Source organism: Ailuropoda melanoleuca, chromosome 1 (genome assembly GCF_002007445.2).
Source record: "Ailuropoda melanoleuca isolate Jingjing chromosome 1, ASM200744v2, whole genome shotgun sequence".
Lineage (NCBI taxonomy): Eukaryota > Metazoa > Chordata > Mammalia > Carnivora > Ursidae > Ailuropoda > Ailuropoda melanoleuca.
In genome coordinates this window covers 193424056-193446476 of record NC_048218.1, presented here as the reverse complement: position 1 = coordinate 193446476, position 22421 = coordinate 193424056, and the positions used below count along the sequence as shown (strand labels likewise).

Here is a 22421-nt window from a genome sequence, read left to right as displayed (position 1 = left end):
AATTTTCTCATGGGATCATAAACTGCTCTGTAATTGTCCTTGATCAATGTTTTTGTCTTAACTCCCCACAAGGTTATGCTTTCTTAAATTCCTTTTAATGAACATATTTAAAACGGAAGAAATATCTTTTCCCCTCAGTTAAAAAAAAATTCTATTAACATAAATTTAGAAAACTCGTACAAGTAACGAATGGAGATGGGGGGGGCAACATACAAACTCCCCATTCTTAATAGTGAAAAACATTCTGATACAATTGCTTCCGATCCTAAACACAGTCTTGAATGAAATAATGTATCTGTCCAATTCTCAACTATTAAAGTCAAAAATAGGAATTACCTGCTAGCTGTCCTAGGGCTGCTACTCTAAATAAAGTTATCCAAAATCTGTGAATGGAAATGGGTGACAGAACAATCATTTAGTTTTTCTTTTCCCTTTAGAGTGTGTCTATACGAAATCATTTTCCCCCATCTGTAGGGAGTTTCAACATCTTATCATTTGCTACCTGTCATGGAACAGAGACACTCCTAAACATGAGACAGTGACCTATCTTTCAAAGTTAAACTAAATTCACTTACTATAAACTTCTCTTACTCCTTAAGATTGTCTTTAATAGCTTTGGTTTTAATATAACCAAACCTCTCACACTTGCTAATCTTGGCTCTCAACTGGGAATGTGCATTAGAATCAACTGGAATCCTACTGAAACAGGCTTTCCAGAAGTGGGGCTCACAGGGAATTCTGGTTGGAATCCTCACCACTTACTATGTGGCCTCCTGGTTCCTAGCAGGCCCCTGGCCTCCACCCAGGTGCACCACACCCTGATAAGCACACCGTCTTCATAGGGACCCTACGGCATCAGTAGCAGTACAAGCCTGATGGGCACCGACTTGTAACGCTCCATCCTCTAAAATCTCAGACAAAACTAGAGAGGGAAATAAGCTTTGCAAGTGGTAGGCTGCCATTTCTGCCACCAGACCAAGATCCAAGCAGACCCTGCCTGCGTAACAAGGAATTTAAGGAGAGCAGACTTCCCACCAGATCTACTTATTCCGGAGTATCCGCTGCTAAGCTACGATATTAGAGAGCTTGGCCCAATGTATTAAGACGTCCACGATATTCACCTCAGGTTTCACTGGGCATGAGACACCTTAGCACTTGACACATTTTTACCAGAAGCCAGAGGATCTCCGTGGCGGCCCATCAGTTCCTGCTTTAAGCATTAAGGGTGAGCCCTGATGCTATGCAAACTGGCTCCAATTTCGAGGAAGATTTCTAATTTAACTTTCTAACGTAAACTCAGTTCTGTTCACAGGCAGCAAGACACGACAAAACTTCTAGGAGCAAAAGCACCTTTCTGGAGATGCAATGGCATGGCTGGCAATGACTTTACTATACCACCCAAAATAGAGGCTATCCAAAAGTTTCGTAAGGCTGAGAAATGAAGAAAAACTATTTCTGCAAGGATAATCTGACAAGTTATCTGGCTTGGAATATTGAAAAAAGCAGGTTTTACTTAAAGGTCTGGAATCCTCAGCTAACAAAATATCAAATGAAACCAAACCAAAGAATAACCTAGTTTCAGACCTGGAATCAAAATAGGAATTGCATTTGTCTCCTTGAAAAACTCCTCCAGGTCATGGATCAGTACCAATAAGATTTGTGCATTTTCTGACCTGACAGGAAACTTCAAGTTCTCTTTGTATGAGGTTAATTTTATCACTATTTAAACATTTATGTGGCAGTTGGCAAAAGTAAAATGACTTTACATTCTGTCTGTGTTGATCTCCAGAAAGAGAGATCAAGGCACGAACACGTGGAGTGACTTGTTCTGGGTGTCACTGTCAGTGGTAAACAGTGTCATGAGAACCCACTGCCTCCACCTACCTAGAGAGCACTGCTTAGCACACCAAGGGGTTACACTTTCAGCCAATAAGAGCTAAACGGGCAGTTAGTTTTGCAAGGAGATATGAAAGAAGGAGATCTTTTTTTTAGCACCCTAACACCTGTTCAAAGTGATCCTCTCACTTACTGTCGGGCAGAATTCCACAAGAAACAGAATATTTTGTTTCAATGCACCTCAGTCTTATGCACTTGAAAATGTGCAGCCAACAGTATGACAGGCATGTCACCAAGTAGGTGACATTTTGGAATGTGCTGCCGCTGCTCTGAAGGGCAAAAACATGGATTGCTATTATCACAGTTTCAAAAAGAGTGTAAAACTGCAAAAGGAGTGCAGCGGTGTGTGGTCACGGGGCTGACACCAGGAGGAAACTGTGACACCCTGTTACTAGGATGACTGCAGCTTTGTCTCCTCACAACGTTGTCTCCACACACAAACATGCTGAGACAAATGAGCCTTTCAACTGCAGGATGGAGTCTGCCTGCCAGGGAAAGCCCAGGTTCCAGGGGAGGAAAGCTGCTGAAGTTTTTAAAAGATCAAAAATTATTTTCTTTTCCAAGATTTAATAAACAAAAGAGCACTGCAATTTGTCAGCAAGAAATATTTTCCATTCAAAGAAACACTGAAACCCAAAGTCTATGTATGGAACTCCATTCACCATGTAACGCCATCACCTCCGCTCAGGCTGGTGCGTGCTTAACCGCGGGGGTCTACTGTTCCTCTCCCCCTTATTTCATTCTCCAGGAAGGATTTTAACCCAGAGAGCATGTGAAAACTAAATTGGCCTAGGCAAAAACGCTACATGAAACTTAAACCAAGAGTCTTTTTTAAAACCTCCATGTTGGTTTAGAAAACAAACAAACAACACATTCTCCCGTGTTACTACTCCTGCCAAATCTCCAACAGTGAATTTAGTGGAGATACATACACTGCAGGCTCCTACTCATTTCATCAGTGAGTTCTCTATCGTGTGTGCATCTTTATTCCCCAATACCTCGCACATAGCTGGCCCAGTAGCTTAATATGCTAAACCATCGTTAAAACACCTGTCACACTGGAAACCAGATTCCTGAGTCAACTGCATGGTGTTATAGATTTTCCAAGACTCCCGAAAGGTTTACAAATCCTTCGCTCCCTTGTATTCCTTTACCATGCCCCATGAAAGCCTGTCTTGTTTATTTCACTATTAAACAATACTCAGGTACAATCACCCACAATCACCCATTTGCCTACAGAACAGTTTCCCTGTATTTGTCTCGAGCCACTCTACTCAGTTCTTTTCAATGCCAGCACACTAACCCTACTTCATCTCATCACACCCCGATCAAAATCCCCAGTGGTCCAAGATTACTGAAAACAAAGGTCCCCAAACTCCAGCACGCATACAAATCACCTGAAGGGTTTGTTAAAACACAGATCATACTAGACTGCATCCCTAGAGTTTATAATTTCGTAAGCAGAAGGTAGGGATAAAAATCTGAACTTTTAATATGTTCTCAGGGAACACTGGCCCAAAGCAATGGTTCCCAATTAGAGAGCCCTAAATAAATAGAACAAAATCACCTTAAAAACAAACAACAAAAAAACAAAAACAAAACAAAAACACACACACAAAAAAAACACCAAAACCAGAAACAACAGAATCCAGTCCTTATCCGCAGTGATTCTCATTCAGAAGGTCTAGGAGGAGGCTAGGAACCAAGCCCTGGGTAAATTAAATGCACATCCTGTCTCAGAAACCATCAATCTGAAAATCAGTCACAAATGCCTTACGTAGCACTAAAGGCCTTCAACACGCTGTGCCCAAACCTACCTAGCCAGAAGAAGCGGTCACTTATAGCACAACCATTCTTCTTCTCACTTACCTCTGAAGACCCTTTTCTATTCCTCTGGGCCATGAAATACAGTCTCATTTGCCGTTCCAACTACATGGAGAGCCACTGCCATCGCCTCCACTCCTGTGACTCCAGGAATCAGCTCATCATCAACCCCAAAACCCTTTTTTGATCCATTCCACATGTTTCAGCACAATTTGATGACACACTGTGCCAACTGCCTTCTTATGTTTAGCGGCATCAGTTCGCTTGTGTGTCTGCCGCTGCATACCCAGTTTTTGATGAGTGTATAGCCTAATATTACTCGGTAACCTGTGACCGGAAGGAATTTTTGAAGGAATCAGAAAATAGAGAACTAAAAACAATTTAAAAGTTGCAGAATAATTTGTATTATTTAATAACAATTTAAAATATTTAAATGAACTTCTTATTCAAAAATGCTTCATTCTCAAATCTGTGGGTTAATAAAGACAAGTAGAATAGAGAGTTAAGAAACAACCACAAATTAATTCAAGTCATGAATAAGGTCATTCTTCCAACATATGTCTAAGAAAACAAAAGATGGGGGCAGCAAAGTAGATACGTAATAGGAGGAGAAAAATGGACTAAAAGAAGGAAGCAAGCATACCTTGATCTCAAGCCAGTTAAACACAATAAATGAAATGACATGATATTTCTATGTTAGACACCTCACCTTATATTACTAGATCAGTTTTAGTTTTATATTGTTTATCTGTCAAATAGCTTATGCCAATGATACATGAACACATTAACATCAAATAGTAACAGTATTTCGAGTGTATGATTTGGGTACTACCAGTTTACTGAGAGCTATAACACGCACAACTGAGACCTCTTATGTCTTAGACACATCTTGGGGGGTGAAAGCAGTGGGGAACAGGAAGTAACTGCTAATGGACACAAGGTTTCTTTCTAGAGTGCTGAATATATTCTAAAATTAAATCACGGTGATGGTTGTACAACTCCATAAATTTACTAAAAACCACTGAACTCTAGACTTTAAATGCGTGAATCTTATGCCATGTAAATTATCTACTAAAGCTGTTTAAGTAGGCAAAACAACTCATATCATAATATGAAGGTAAGATCCCCACATCACTTCATTTGAAACCACATGTGTGAAAAGTATAAGTCATTTCATAAAGCCACAAACATATATTTTAAATCATCTTTACATTTCAGCTGTTCTTGTCTGATAGAACTTAAAGTTCCTCAGCATATTACAAACATTTCTAATACAAGTTGATGGGTTTTGTTTTCAAAAGTGTGGTAATTGTGTATGTTGGACAAATTCAAACTAAGTAGAGCTAAGTAAGGCATATCTTACTTTGTTCATAACCATAATTAATTCTTCATGATAGTATTATAAATACGATCCTAATAGACTTAAAAGTTGTTTTCAACTTACAACATTAGTCTAAGTTGGTCAAATATCAGAGATCATAAGAACTTATAAAGTATTTCATAACCTTGCAAAAACAGGTTTAGATAATCTGTAAATATTTTCTAGGGCTTGATATATTCAACTCTGAAATGCCACAGCAATATGATAAAAATTATTCCATATGATAATACTATGTATTCTAATAGTATCCAACCTGTTTACATAATACAAATTACTAGTATTCCATACCATCCCTCTTTCTATTCATATACTTTTAATCTACCTATATTTATCTCTCTATCCATCTATCTATCGAGAGAGAAAGAGAGAGCATTCAAGTGGGGATGGGGGAGGGGGGGCAGAGGGAGAGAGAAAATCTTAAGCAGGCTCCTCGCCCAGCACACAGCTTGACATGCAGCTCGACCTCAACCCTGAGATCATGACCTGAGTCAAAATCAAGAGTCAGACACTTAACCAACTGAGCCACCCAGGCACCCCAAACTGTGTATTTATATTTAAAGAGGATCTCTTAAACCTAAAATGACAAACCCAAAAAGATAGGGGTATGCTCTTCAAAATGCCACCGAGAAGTTAGTGGGCGTTTTTATCACTGGTTCGTTCTAAGCGCTGTGTCTTTTTTCCCTCTGGCTATCTTTTCCTTTTTTCCTTTGGCTATCTTTAAGACTTTTTTCTTTGGTTTTCAGCAACCTGATGATGATGTGTCTAGGTATTGGTTTTCTTTGTGTTCGTGTTGCTTAGGACTTGTTGAGCTTCTTGGATCTTACGGTTTTCAACAAATTTAGAAACTTTTGGTCATGATTTCTTCCAATAATTTTCTGCCCCAATAAGTCTCTCCCCTCTCCTCTGTACCTGCAATGGAACTACAAAACGTTAAACTCCAGGATACTGCCCCATTATAGACAATACGGTTTTGTTCATTTTTCTTTGCAGTCAGCTTTCTCCCTGTGCTTCATTTTGGACTATTCCAATTGCTTCATCTTCAAGTTCTCTGATATTTTCTTCTAAAGCAGACAATCTGCAGCCAAAGCCACCTGGTCAATTTTTCACTTCAGATATTAATTTTTATTAATTTTCTTAAATCCCCATTAGAGTCACATTTTTCTGCTTTTTCACAAACATAAATGTACACTGGACGCTGCAGATGCTTCACCACTGAAAATGTGGACTGTCTTACTTTAGGGTGAGTTTTGCTCTGGCAGACAGCTAACGAGCAGGTGGATCGGGCTGATGCTACAGAGACTCGGTTATGCAAGACCTAGAGTAACCCCTACCCTGCAGCCCAAACAGTCCTCTTCCCACAACATAAGCTTTCTGAGGCCACATCTGAAAGTTCAGGGTGCTCAGCAAGTTCACCCCACTCTGGCGACTCTGAACTCCAACATTTCCAAGCACCTGGCCACGTCTGGAACTGCCATTCAACATACGGTCCCACAGTGGCCATATTCTGCCAAGCCCTGCGGTGTGTCTGCGTAGCTTCGTATTTGACCAAAGGCTCAATGACGCTCTTTTCAGATTGATGGGGCACCTCCTCTGTGCAACTCCCTCTTCTCCACCTCCACCATCCTGACGCACAGATCCCAGCTGCGTCCACAACCCCAAACTCTCATCTCTGCTTCCTCTGCTTAGGGAGCCTGCTTCTGTCTGCCTCGATTTCACTTCCGCATGCCGTAGTATGGCAGATGTCCCCCAAGAGGAAGCTGGGATGAATGCGGGATTCACTTCATGTGTTCTCTGCTCGCAACTGAATGTGCTGACTCCCTGAGTCCATCCGGCTTTAGAGTTGCTTACAACAGGAGGTAACTTCATCATGGCTAGAATCAAAAGTCCCTCATTCTAACTGTTTTTGTGATTTTAAAGTCTACTATCTTATTTCATCCTTAAAATAAACATGGGACATGTTTGTGGGAAAAGCACATATTTCCATATTAGTAAATCAAGATATAAAACGTTAAAGAACTAGTTTCTAAGCAATAAAGATATTTTATTCAATACACAAATATTCATCAAGCTCCTACTATGGACACATAGTAATAGATAAAGCAGCAAAAAGGAACTCAGAGAATGTAGTTGCAACCTATATTCCTTTCACTGAGCCGTCAATAAAGCACACAGACTGCACCAAAAAAAATGTCTAATGAATGAGTAACCAAGGATCCATCATTCAATCCAACAGAAGCATCCCTTATACTCTTAAAAATGACTACAATTTACATTCATGATTTATTTTTTCCTGCAAATACTCCTATTTGCCATGCAAGTAATTTCATTCCTACACAGTTATATTTTTCAATTTCCTACATATACTTAATTTTTTTCATATTAGTAGGTACTATCTAACCAAATCACTTCTATTTAGCTATGTCAAATTTGCTTCAGCTAACTCTTAATCGTATTTCCAATTCTCATCTGGCCAAATCAAATATATTTTCCTAGCACATGGAGAGAAAATATAATAAAATTTCTAAATACCATCTCTGCCTCATCATACCAAACAGTAATATCATTTCTCCAATCTTCAACAAATCAAAGTGATACATTTATACCTTACGGTTATTTTCATCCCTCAAAACAAGTTCTTGACCTGTCATTTACCCCAATATACGCAAGAGATGACTGTAGGAAAACAGTCATAAAACTAAGCTACATAGGTTTATAAAATACTGTTTAAGGACATCTTAATATTGATTACCTTAATATATGACTAATTCCAGTGCAGCCAAGTATGTTACAACAGAAAACCAAATACTGTACATCCTTGATTGCTACATACTGAGAATCTCCTAATTTTAAAGCATGGCAAAAAAAGGTAAAAGGTGTTTTTTGAAGATCATAACATCAGCAGCACCACCTTTAAAAAGCAACATTGCTTTCTCACTGTTTATGAGTAAGGGAATATTTTAGGTGGCGGATTTTTCATTCCATCCTGTTATTCCAAATCAAGATGGCACCGTTACCTGTAAAAGCACCTCACCTGCAGAACATCTTGGATCTTCACCCACACGTCCGCCATATCATACAATTTGACGTCTTCCTGCTGAGTCAGCGGGGCCACAACAGTGTCCTGCAGGTACCCCAGGACCACGGAGTGTGCAGTGGCGACAGCATTAAACTTGTCAAATAGCAACTCCAGCAGTTCTAGAAGTAACCTGATGAAAAAAACCGAGAATATTTACACCCACACACGCATGCACATGAAGATGGCTTAAAGTACAGCCGCCTGCATGAAAACCATCAACCATGGGAACAGCGCATCAGATCTCCACAGACTCATTTCCAACAGTTGTATGATTGAAGCAACTTTTGAAGTCTGTTTTAAACCTCAGTCTCCTCTGCTATAAAATGGAAATGATGCAAGAATGTAAAACCAGCTGTAATGTCCCAGACCAGCAGCAGCAGCTCACGTTTCCTTTTTATCATACTTCAGCGATCACCACACCACTACTCTATATTCACCTGGGCAGTTTCTCCCAGAAATTCAGGAAATTTTTCAGACAACAGTTCTGATGTTACACAGAACATGCTATTCCCCAGCAACAAATTGGGCACTTTGGTAAGGATGCTAATCCTTTTAGTCATGGAAGGCTCTACCTACCATTCAGAGGTATGGCCTAGGTTGTCTGCAAAAAAATCACACACCTGCCAAGCAATCTGACTTTCACCACGGGGAGCAGCTTAGGCATCTGCATTAGCTCATTTTTCACAGTGAGAGATGCTGGACACATATTATTACATCAATTTTATACACTCAAGGACACAAAATGAGGTTGCAAGGCAGCTGAGCCTAGAACAAAAGTCGATTTCCATGTCGGTGCATTTAACCACGTACCTCTGGCTATAGCTCTGGAATGCAGATGTGGGCTCCGAGATAGCTCGAAGCTTTATGTCAGGAATGCCATGTACTTCCTCTATCACTGAGCCACACAGCTTCACTGATCACCTAGGCTTGGAATCATTCTTTCCTCCTCTGAACCTGTATTTTATCCCACTTGTAAGGTACTTACATGTGGCTCATATATGTGACTCAATAAATGCGGGTCATGGGTATTTACATAGAGATGTTTTACCTCCCTTCTTCAGTATTAGTCTTTCAATGTGGGAAACTGCTTCATACATCTCCGTATACTTAGGACCATTTAAAACAGTGATCAGCAAATATTTGCTGAATTTAATGTGTATACCATGAATGAGTCTAGAAAATTCTGGAATGTGACCTTTATTGTATATTGTGGGCTGTCAGTTCAGAGTTCCTAAGCAGACTTACAAACCAAGTGGAAAAGTAGAAAAGGAAAGCAAAAGGGCTTGTCAGCAATGTCAATTAACAAGATTTTATTACCATAAATAAGAGGTTATAACTACAATTTCATCAAAATGTATAGCCTATTATCTATTCCTATGGCTACTTTACCGCCCAATTACTATAATTAATGTGCCAGTGTGACAGCCAATAACTACCTTATGATAAAACCCTAATATCTGTTTGACATTTTAATTTAGGTGAGACAGAATCAATAAAAATTTATGGAGTACTCCCAGTTTAGAACATACATAATCCAGAAATTAAACACTGTATTTGTAAATAGAAGCCATTCTACCTTTGCAATCATGGGTTTGTTTTTTTTTTTAAATCTTTTAAAGATCAAATCATATTTATACTCACATATACCTAAAACAATTCTTTCTCATCTATATTACAGGAGAAATTCTCAAGTGTCAGTGGAGGGTACGGAGAAGATGTGTCTAACATAACAGCCAAAATAGTTAATTCAGCATAAAGGAATGACCTGTATAAAACTGGTATCTGGCATCATACAGAGTAAACTCCTGATTAAGTGAAGGCTCTACTTTTCAAATAAAGATTTAAGTATATAAGCCTATGGTTTACAAATATCAATCCACAGACCACAGGGCATTTTTCAGGGATAGACAGCAAAATAAGAAAATAGGAACATATATCAACTTTTCACAAAAGCAAATTCATTTGGTATTTTGGGTACTCTCTTGATAGGAAAATCTCATTTTCTGTCATGATGGCAATTACATTACCAAATGTCCTTCCTTAACAAAATTAAAAAATAACCTTATGCTATCCACTAACAGTTCTTGAAATCTTATTGATCCAGGACATTCAGAAGCCTGAGGCACACTGGTGTCCAACTGCCCAATGGCATTAAGTTCCAGGTACAGGCCTGCAAACCATCAAGGAAGCAGAAAACACTGGAAAAGCAGCAGCTCCTCTGAATGGAGGGGTGCTGCTGTCTGGTCTTCTCCAGACCACCCTGCCTGCCACTCAAGGATAAGAGCAGTTCAGCCACCAGGGGCAGTGGTCTACTTAGAAAAGAGACCAAGCAGGGAATTGAAATTTAAGATGAGGTTTAAGTGGTTACTATTAACATCACGGAAACAGCAATCCTTTGATAAAATGTTGACACTACCAGCTTCCCCCAGTACTGAACAATCAAGGCCAAGACAGACCTATTGTTGTATGGCCATCACAACCATAAGAGAGGCCACACAGGGAAGAAAGAAGGGAGAAGAAACAGGCCAGAAGTGGAGAGATTCTAGTTGCAGCTCTACCTACATTTGAAACATCGACCCATTTCAAAGACAGGGACGTTCTCCTCTGCCTTACCACAGCACAGGCATGGCAATATTAATAAAACGCACAGTTCGTGCAGCAAATGACACCATCAAGAAAGTGAAAAGACAACCCACAAAATGGGTGAAAATATCTGAAAAATCATTTATCTGGAGAATTTGTATCTAGCATATCTAAAGATGTCTTACAACTCACAATAAAAAGATGAATAACCAAATTTTAAGATGGAAAAAGGTTCTGAAAATATTTCTCCAAAGAAGATATATCAATAACCAACAGGCAAACAAAAGATACGCAACATCACTGACTATCAGAGAAATTCAAGTCAAAACCACAAGATACCATTTCAGCCCACTGAGATAGCTATATTCAAATAGGCAAGCAATAAAAAGTGTTGTTGAGGATGTAGAGAGAAATTGGAACTCTCACTACAGTACTGGTGGGAATGTAAAATGGTACAGCTGCTCTGGAAACTAGTTCAAAAACATGATACATACAGCTACCATGTGAACCCAGGAATTCCATTCCTAGGTATATCCCCAAGAGAAATGAAAACATACATGTGCACAGAAACTTGTACACAGATGCTCACGGCAGCATTATTCCTAACAGTAAAATATTACTAATAGTAAAGCCATAAAAATGGAAATAATCCAAATGCCCATCAACTCATCAATGGACAAACAAAATGCTGTATATTCATACAACAGATTATTATTTGTCAACCAAAGGGAATGAAGTCCTGGGACGAGCTACAACATGGATGAACCTTGAAAATGTGCTCGGTAAGAAAAGCCACAAAAGATTACATATTCTATGATTCTATTTATATAAAATACCCAGAATACGCAAATTATAAAGAAAGAAAACATATCCGTAGTTACTTAAGTGTGTGGGAATTGACTACTAATGTATATGGGGTTTATTTTTTGGGCGGGGGGAGAATGTTCTGGAACTAGACAGTGGTGCTGGTTGCACAACCCTGTGGATACACTAAAAACCACTGAATTGTACACTTTCAATGGATGAACTGTGTAGTATGTGAATTATATCTCAATATATCTATTTAAAAAGAACCCAACAGCTATGGCACTGAGGGAGGACAGCAGGGCCCAACACCTTCCCTGCAGTGAAAACATATAAAATAGTGAAAAAGGAAACTGATGTCTCAAAAGGTGAAGTATTACAAAAGTGGATTCTTTGGGAGTCTTCCTACAAGAAGACATTAGTTTTTCTCTTTTGGTCGACTTGTTTTTGGTTTGTTCTTCCCACTAATGTAAGTAACCTGTAAGAAATTAAGATTCACGTGCTTTCCCAACATTGATAATTCCTGTATTTTTTAATGAAAAAAAAAAATCTCAACTTCTCCAAGTGTTCCCATCTATAAAAACAAAATATTAATTAATACCGGCTCTAGGGGTCTCACTGAACTGCTGGAAGGAGCACAGCAGAAAATGGACAGAACCACATAGAGGCCCCCTCTGTCTGGATTCTGGCTTGAGCAACTCTGAAGATGATGGTTATCTTTCCTGAGAGTGAGAGCATTCAAGTGAAGACAGAAATTTGGAAGGAGAGATGTTGGGTTTATATCTGGTTACGTTTTAGGTGTTATTTATTTAAGCACTTGGATATGCAAATCTGAAGCTCAGGGGAGAGACTGACACCGGAAATTTTTTAAAATGATAAATATTTGAGAGGAGATCACTCAGGGTTATATGCAGAGTACGTAAAGCAAGCAAGGTCCACAGCCAACACTTCCCAAAATAGCAGCATTGAAAAGATGGTTAGGAAGCAGCTCGGGAAGAAGAATGAAGCCAGGAAACAAAACTGTAAGAGACAAAGGAGAAAAGAATATCCACAGTCAAGGCTACGCCGAGGTCAGAGAAGGTAAAGACGGAGAATCGTACAACTCACAGGTCCCAGTGACCTTGGCAAGAGGATTTCAGAGGAGCACTGGAAGCTGACCCCTCCGCAGTGGGATGAGGAGTGAATGGCTAATGAGGAAAAAGAAACCAAAGTCAAAACACACGCTTTGCAAAGGCACACCATTCCTTACCAACATATGCACTCCTTAAAAAAGAAAAAGTCAGACAACTCTCTCCTGAAGCATCAGAGCATAAGAGAGATCGGGAATCACTCACATAAATAGGACATAAATCCACACTAGTCTGGCCCAAATTAGAGCCACCAGAAGTCAACTGAAACAAGATGAATATTCATAGACACTCTCCAATTGCCCACACGATACTAGATCGAGAAACAAGCGTCTGCCCAGCTGCAGACATACTCAGGGTCACCCAAACACACAAAGCCCCGCTCAAGTTATTCTCCACTCCCACCACAAAATTTAAATAAATAAAAGAAATAAAACATTCCATTGCAGTTAACTCAGTCGCTTAAATCATTTTAGGCTCAAGGTTTTCACTGCTGATCTAAAAGACAAAAGAGCAGACAGAATCCATCAAGTACCATAGACTCCTTACAAAAGGCCTCATGGACAAAGAAGCCTAAGAACCTCAGAGATTAAAATTTCAACTAACTGCCATTTCTGCCGTTCCAAAAAAGGAACACACATTCTCTCTCTCACATGGCACCACAGAAACAGAGGCCATTTCTAAAGCCACAAAACAGTACGCACTAACAGCAATACAACATCACCGTTGGTAAAGGGAAACAGGAATCCTGGGATGGCCGGACAGTATTAATGCCACTGAGAACCACAGACTTGACGCCGGCTCGCTGCTGCGTATCCCTGGGGCCTTCAAGACATCATAAGGACGTTCCAAATCGCAGGTTCCTCAAACACAAACTTCTTCAATTACAGTTTCCTAATCACAGATGGTGAGAAATACATGCAAAAATGTATGTAAAAGTATACTAAAAAAGCCGACCTAGAACAACAGTAAATTGTTTTCTGTACCTTTAACAGTTACCATCTGCAAGGGGAAGGGTGGGAGGGGGATGCTCTAGGTGTCTGCATGGCCCAGCTGCATCTCTGTCCTTCCTTCAGCTCCATTAGTAAGATACACCAGCTTACTCCCTAAGATACACCAGCATCATTCCAGTAAAACTCCTGCTTCAGTGTAGTTGGATCTGGGGTCTGTCACTGATAACTGAAGGAGGCCTAACTCACAGAGAAAGAGCTGATTCCTTCATTCCTCTGGGATTCTATACTCCCTCCAAAAATAGACACTCACAATGGACACTGAGCATAGTGACAAAATAGTGACATGCATGGCCTCCTGGGCCAGAAAGTAAGAGCAGAAGCCTTGTTTGTGTCTCCCTGTAACTACAAGTCCCCTCCAACACAAGGCCCAATGCCCAGAATGGAGAAAACAGTCAAATGTCATGGGTGCCTGAGTTCATGAGTCAAAGAATGAGCAAGGTAGGGTGGCCGCATTATTAGAAGTCTAGGATCAGAGACACTGACCTGGGGTCCTCAGCATGGGGCTGATGGCTAAAGCTGGTATAATTAAAGAGAGCTCTGAAAGAGGAGGGCTGAAGTAAGAGAGGAAAGAGGACGATGACAACAGCAACGAGGACTCTAACAAAGACCAAGGACTCTAACAAAGACCTCTACGCCAAACAGAGCCAAACCCATCACATGGCAGGCATTCTGTGAGGTGCTTTACTTGGGTTACCTCATTCAAACCTTTGGACAACCCTATGAGGAAAGTACTGCTTTTATCCTCATATCACAGACAACGCAACTACAACACAGATAAGGTTCACACAAAGCTCTCAATTTTAGAGGATGTTCCTTTTAAGGGGTATTAGAAAAAAAAGGAAGTCGTTTTCAAAAAGAGGCCAGGGGCGCCTGGGTGGCTTAGCTGGTTAAGCCTCCAACTCCTGATTTTGGCTCGGGTCATGATCTCAGGGTGGTGAGATGGAGCCCCACGTTGAGCCCCCTCACTCAGCAGAAAGTCTGCTTCCGATTCTCTCTCCCTCTCCCTCCCTGCACTCTCTAATAAATAAATCTGAAAGAAAGGGGGGGGAGGAAAGAAGGAAGGAAGGAAGGAAGGACAGACGGACAAAGATTATCAGTACCATACAATGCCAGGGAAATCAAGGCTGGAAAAAGTGTCAACAGAACTGTCTATATGGACTCTACCTTCTCACTGTAAACTAGTTTTTTTACCCCTGGTATTCTACTAAAACAACTCTTGCAAAAGTCTCCAACAACATTTTGTTCCATCTCTCGGACACTCTTTGGCCATTATTTAAATCAATGCAGCACTCCCTTCTACTGACTACTCACTCCCCCTCCAAACACTGCCTCCCACTGGCCCACAACCCAATACTCTTCTGCTTTCCTTCCACCTCTCTGGTGGCTCCTTCTCAGGAACCTCTTCCTCAGCCCATTCCTGGAGTCCCGTGAACTCTTCTCAATCCTCATACTCTCTCTGGGTGAGCTCACTCAGCACGGTCTTCAACGTTCCACCCACGAATGACTACTACATGCATCTTCTGGCGGGACCACTCTCCTGAGCTCCAGACCTCAAATCCCACAGGTCTTACATAGAACTCATCTTCTCGCTCCCCCAACCTACTCCTCCATGGTCCCTACACCAGTGAATGGTATCACTTGCCCCAGCAAATCACCCCCACCTCCCCTCCCCACTCAAACCCAATCTATCAGTCACTTCTTTACTATCTTCTCAGATGGACCGCTTGCCTCCACTGCTATGGTTACTCTGCTAATACAGACCATATCATTTACTAAAACAGCCCTCCACTGTCTGCATTCCTCCAGTCCTTACCTCTCCCTCTCTACACTGTATACTCACTGAGGGCAAAGAACTGTGTCCAATTCACCACTCTGCTCCAGTATTTGTCATGGTGTTCCACATATGATAGGCAGTAAATACGTGTTGAAAGAATGAAAAAATGAGTCCAACAGATGGGAGAGATAGAGGCCTGGTTATCAATAACAAGGTGAGGAAATACATTACTTATTATAATCTCCTGGTTTTAGAAGCCCTTATATAAAGAAATATTTCACATAACTATCCTCTCAAAAAGATAACCTCACCAACCTTAACATGAGAATCAAAAGTATATCAAGCTGAAAGATAGATGCACTCAGAGCTAGCTTTAATAATACTATAATAAAATCTATTTTGTATAAAAAGAACAAACACAGGAGTGTCAAGTTGAAGAAAGTATTTGTTCTTTAAACATACATCCAATTACCTGGCAGGTTTTGGAAACAGTCCTCTTATAAGTAAAATGTTACTTATTTCCCAGATCCTCTACTAACTTCCCACTTGCAGCTACCCCTGTCTCATCTTCAAGAAACATAAGAAGAAAATGTTAAGGAACAATTACAAGGGGACAAGGAGTGTCTATGGTATAAAGCTGTATCATCAAGCTGTGAAAAATGTTCAATATTTAAGGTGAGATACGACTCTCCGAATCTAAATTTAACATCCAGGGAACCTTGAATTAGTCGTTTGGCTGGAAAATCCATGTTTGCAGCCAAGGAGCTGCCTTACTTGGTCATGAAGCAAAGACACACACACGAGGTAGAAAATCAGTTCCGTTCTACTACTACTTATCTGCTGAAACTTTAATATCAAGGTTCTGCATTTTCCCACTAATAGATAAAGGCAAAAACCACAGACTATTTATTTCCCTACCACTATGCTCTAAGAGATAAGAAAACATTGACCTGCGAGCTTGGGTCTTCTGTGAAAAATTAAAGGAAATTGGTCATCAATTATTTCCTATCAAAATGGTCTTAGTTTTACATGTCTCCAGCTCACATACACGGTTTCCTAATAAGCTTGGCTGAGCTAGTATTTTTCATTTCAAACAGGACAGAGATCTCATTTAATCTTCAGGGTTATCGAATACCTACTTTTAAAGGGATAGAGATAAGTTTTGCCACTTACTAATGACAATCTTCATGTAAAAAGAAGTTACTATTTGAGAAGTGCTGACTAATTCTCCATCTGCACGATGAAAAGAGCAGGAAAAAACTATTAGCAACAGAGAAAGAAACAGTGCAAAAATAAAAAGCACACTGCACTGGGACCTGGCGCTGGGAGCTTTCTTCCTGTGTCACTTCCCCCCTTGTAAGTCAGCCTCTCATGCTCAGTGCCTGAATCCCCGGTAGAAGACCCCAGTGAATTAATTCTAACGTATGGCAAACTAGTGACTAAAATTAGGAAACAAACCCAGGCCACCTTCAATTAAAGCATTAGCATCATTCTTTGAAAAGCCTTTCCCAGGATAACCTCCTCAAGAGAAGGTGCTGGGAATACTGGAAGCCGCATGGAGAAGAGTGAAGCTAGAGCACAATTTCACATCATACAGAAAAGTCAACTCTACGTGGGTAAACACTCAGACCGCAGACCTGAAACCACAAGACACTTAGAAGAAAACAGAGGTAAGATCCTTGACATTAGCCTCGGCAATGATTTTCTGGATTTGACACCAAAAGCAAAGGCAGCAGGGGTAAAAACAAATGAGTGGGACTACATCAAACTGAAAAGCTTCAGCACAGCAAAGGAAACCACCAACAAAATGAGAAGCAACCCACAGAATGGAGCAAAATATCTCCAAATGATAAGAGGCATCTGGGTGGCTCAGTCAGTTAAGCATCTGACTTCGGCTCAGATCACAATCTCGGGGTCCAGGGATCGAGCCCCAAGTTGGGATCCCCACTCAGCAGGGAGTCTGCTTCTCCCTCTCCGTCTGCCTCTCCACCCACTCGTGCACATGGACAAGCTCTCTCTCTAATGAATAAAATCTTAAAAAATAAATATTTGCAAATGATATATCTGATAGTATGTGAAGTATATAAAGAGCTCATACAACTCAGTAACAACAACAAAAAGACACATACACACAATCCAATTTAAAAACAGGCAGAGAACTAAATAAGACATGTTTCCAAAGAAGATATACAAACGACCAAAGGTAAATAAGATGGGGCTCAGCATCACTCATCATCAGGGAAATGGAAATCAAAACCAAAATGAGATACCACCTCACACCTGTTAGAATGCCTATCATCAAACAACAACAACAAATACAAACACTGGCAAGGACATGAAGAAAAGGGAATCCTTGTGCCCTGTTTATTGGTAATGTTAATTGATGGAGCCCCTATGAAAAACAGTATGGGGGTTCCTCAACAAATTAAAAATGTTTGTTGCAGCATTGCTCACAACAGCTAAATGGGAAAACAACCTAAGCGTCCACCGATTGACAAATGGAAAAAGAAGATGTGGTGTGCGTGTAAGTGTATATGCACGCATATACATACACACGTGTACATAACTACAATGGAATATGATTTAGCCATGAGAAAGAGGGACATCCTGTCATTTGTGGCAACATGGATGAAACTTGAGGGTATCAGGATAAGGGAAATAAGTCCAGCAAATACTGTATGTTCTCACATACCTGGAATCTAAAAAAGCCAAACTCAAAGAAACAGACTAGAATGGTGGTTGCCAGGGGTTGGGGGTGGAGAAAATGGGGAGCTGGTCAAACAGTACAAACTTGCAGCTATAAGATGAGTAAGTTCTGGGTAGCTAATGTGTGGCATGGTGACTATAGTTAATACCATATTATAGACTTAAAAGTTAAGATCTAAGAGTAGATCTTAAGTTCTCACCACAAAAAAAGAAATGGTAATTAAAAGATGTGATGCAGTTGTTAGCTAATGCTATGGCAGTTATCATTTTTGCAATATATAATCAACATGTTCTCCACCTCAAATTTATGCAATGTTGTATGTCAATTATACCTCACTGAAGCTAGGAGGGAAACTCCTCTCCCCCCTTCCAAAATAATATTTCATCATAGTGGAACATTAGAAAAATTATCCATAGAAAGGGGATCCCTCTTACATCGTTGGTGGGAATGCAAGTTGGTACAGCCACTCTGGAAAACAGTGTGGAGGTCCCTTAAAAAGTTAAAAATTGAACTACCCTATGACCCAGCCATTGCACTACTGGGTGTTTACCCCAAAGATACAGACGTAGTAAAGAGAAGGGCCATATGCACCCCAATGTTCATAGCTGCATTGTCCACAATAGCCAAATCATGGAAGGAGCCGAGATGCCCTTCAACAGATGACTGGATTAAGAAGCTGTGGTCCATATATACAATGGAATATTACTCAGCTATCAGAAAGAACGAATTCTCAACATTTGCTGCAACATGGATGGCACTGGAGGAGATAATACTAAGTGAAATAAGTCAAGCAGAGAAAGACAATTATCATATGATTTCTCTCATCTATGGAACATAAGAACTAGGATGATCGGTAGAGGAAGAAAGGAATAAAGAAAGGGGGGGTAATCAGAAGGGGGAATGAAACATGAGAGACTATGGACTATGAGAAACAAACTGAGGGTCTCAGAGGGGAGGGGGGTGGGGGAATGGGATAGACCGGTGATGGGTAGTAAGGAGGGCACGTATTGCATGGTGCACTGGGTGTTATACGCAACTAATGAATCACTGAACTTTACATCGGAAACCAGGGATGTACTGTATGGTGACTAACATAATACAATAAAAAATCATTAANTATACGCAACTAATGAATCATTGAACTTTACATCGGAAACCGGGGATGTACTGTATGGTGACTAACATAATACAATAAAAAATCATTAAAAAGAAAGAAAGAAAAGAAAGAAAGAAAAATTATCCATAAATCCACTTTTCAGAGATAACTAAAGATGTTAGGTATGTATTTTTAGTACAAGAATGTGCCAGGTCCCTAGGGGGAACTGCTTAGATATCTAAGTCATCAGTTTAATTCTCAGGTGAGCTAATTAAGATCCATTTACTCTGTGGCTGCTGATCACACTGCTTAACGTGTCCAGCTATCTCTGAGAGGCCTGTCATTGACACAATGGGGGGTTTGGGTGAGAGAATGGATATGTCAGTGCAAATACTGCCTTTCTCCAGGGGAAAAACAAAATCAGGCCCAGGAAAGGAATTAGGAGCGCCACCTTTATGGAAGACAGAAGGCAAACTCCCTGATGGAAAGAGACTACTTCTACTCTTAATTCCACCACCACCAAGCTCTGTGAACTAATTATTTTGGCTTTCACATTTCCCTGAGTAAATCTGGGATTAATAACATCCCTACCTGTGATGAGACCAATAGTGAGCCTCGCTCAGGTGAGATACCAGATGACAAACTGCTTTGCAAAGCATATATGCTACAAAAGTTGAAAACTCTGTGATGTCTGTGATGGTATAAAGAGTGTTCTCAAACTTTGACATGCATGGGAATTACCTAAGGCAGAGATCCCCGCAGGCCCTGCACCCAGAGATTCCAATTTAATCACCCCTCCAGTTCTAACTTTCAAATGGCATTGGTGCTGCTGATATTTAGACCCCACTCCTATAAGTGGTGCAGAGATGTGGTTTTTTTTTTAAGTTCACTTCCTCTTATTAAAAAATTATCTTCTTAATGTATTTTTCTTATTCATTCATTAAACTTCTTGGGCATTTAGTAAGTGTCCTGCCCTAGATCAGGCTGCAAACACAAAGTTAGCCCCCCTATGACAAACTCATAGTCCAGTCTGATTAGAGACTGTGATAATGAAATGGGCCAGGAGTTAGAAGAGACCCTAAGGTATGAAATACAGCTTAAGATACACATGATGATGCTTTAATCCCATCTGACATGACCCTAAACATCAGCAAGGGAAGACTGTCACTTGACCAAGTTTTTTGTGTTTTTCCAGTGGAAGACCTAACGTCAGTTTGAATATGGAATACCAACAAGTGCACAGAAAATAAGACCTAAGGCAGCTCCCACGTTCTGCCAAATAGAAAAGGGGACCCCGATGTATCAGGAAGGCTCACACCTAAATGTTATCAGTAATCCATGAAATAGATTTTATCTGCCAGTCCTTTAACTCATATGATCTCTAATTCGAACCCGCAATACCATGCAAAACAAGAGAATTCAAAAGCAGGTTTTGTTGTTGCTATTGTTTTTACCCTGACGAATGTAAATAAAGATTTAAGCAATCTAATACTAAGACCTGTCCCATTTAGCCAGACACCCTTTCCCTGAAGACTATAACCCAAAAACAATACACAATTAGAAAGACAGCTGTCCGATTTCATGCTTACAAGAGAATAAAGAACATTACTAACATTACTAATTCACCTGATATGTTATGAAGCTATTACCAATTTATTTATTAAGTCTTACTAGAACATACATAGATGTGAAACCAGTACTACCTTCCATGGTAATAAATTTTATGTTTTAGTTAACAATTGGTATATTAAGTCCCCATGTAAAGAATTAACTCCTTTCATTTGTTCTAAAAATATTGCAATAAAGCTGCAGGGGATCTGTTCTAGTTGAAGAATAGTGGAATTTCTTCTCTATGTCTTTGGTTCATCCTATTCATACCCTTCAGTATTTAACAGTTGAGTATATTTAAAGCATGTTCTCACTGATATATGTAATCAAAAGTAGAAATTTAATCAAATATCATAATCACTGAAGTTAAATTTACTTGCTTCCCGCTTGCTTTGATTCGAATTAACTACTCATCTAAATTACATCAAGGCCCTCCCTGATTCCAAGCATGTCCAGGTGCTACATGCAGTGCCTGGGAATGGCTACAAGAAGCCACAAGGACAAATGCTTGACCTTGCTTCAAAGCCGCTCTTAAATGACTTTTCTGTCGAATAAAATGACCAATCCCACAAAATCCTACATTTCAGAGACTTAGAAGAAGAGTACCTAATAGAAAAAGAAAAAAATGAAAGGAAATGCTACTTATTTGAAAAAGACTCATACGCCTGACTCTAGCCACAGGTCTAAAAAAAACCATGAGAACTGTTTCATTTATTTGTCCTTTCATAAACACTGCATTCGTACTACAAAACTAATCTTGGGGACTGAGCTTTTAGACTTCCTCATAGACAGAACCACTTTGTAAGAATGCCCTATTATATCAGTATGCCCTCATTTCAAGTTCTGGACTCCGAGTTTCAAAAATATTCTTACGGCTTATTTTTTAAACTTTGAGAGCAGTAATTCAATGATTTCTGCAAACCTACCAGCCTTCACTGACTGACAAACCAGGGGGGAGGGAGAAAAGTTTTAGGAAATGAGGCAAATACCAACCTTGAAAAAAACTCATGACTATAAAGTAAATGATTCAGTGTTAGAATTATTCAGCAAGCATCCAGCTACCACTGACAATCAATTACATGGCAGATTCATAGGAGACAGAAATGAAAGGGCATACAGCCCGTTAGAATACAGTTCAGTAAGTGTTACATCTGTTTAAAAATGGTATGGCCACTCCTTCAGATTCCAGATGCATAAACATTAAAAATAAGACTATATAAATACTAGAAAAAAATTGAGAGATTTTATTTACAAAGAGTAGAGAAAACCTAAGTTTGACACAAAACTCAAAAGCTATGAAAGAAAGCTTGATAAATACAGCCTCATAAAAACAAAAACTATAATATATAATAACAATGCCTACATGGCCAGACACCTTAACAAAGTTTCCCATCCAAGTACTAAACAGGACCGACCCTGCTTAGCTTCTGAGATCAAATCAGATCAAGCGCGTTCAGAGTGGTATGACCGTACACCATGAAGTCAAAAGAGAAAAAGTAAGGGGAAATTATAAAATAAATCCCAAGAAACTA

At 39.9% G+C, this 22421-nt stretch overlaps 1 protein-coding gene across 1 annotated transcript in view; it reads right to left on the bottom strand.

The window, feature by feature from the left end:
- EXOC4 (exocyst complex component 4) overlaps nucleotides 1–22421 on the bottom strand; it is a 722132-nt gene that overhangs the window by 615715 nt on the left and 83996 nt on the right. The window contains exon 7 of the mRNA XM_002922628.4: nucleotides 8133–8307. Within this exon, the coding sequence (XP_002922674.1) occupies nucleotides 8133–8307 (175 nt within the window). The remainder of the gene's footprint in view (nucleotides 1–8132; nucleotides 8308–22421) is intronic.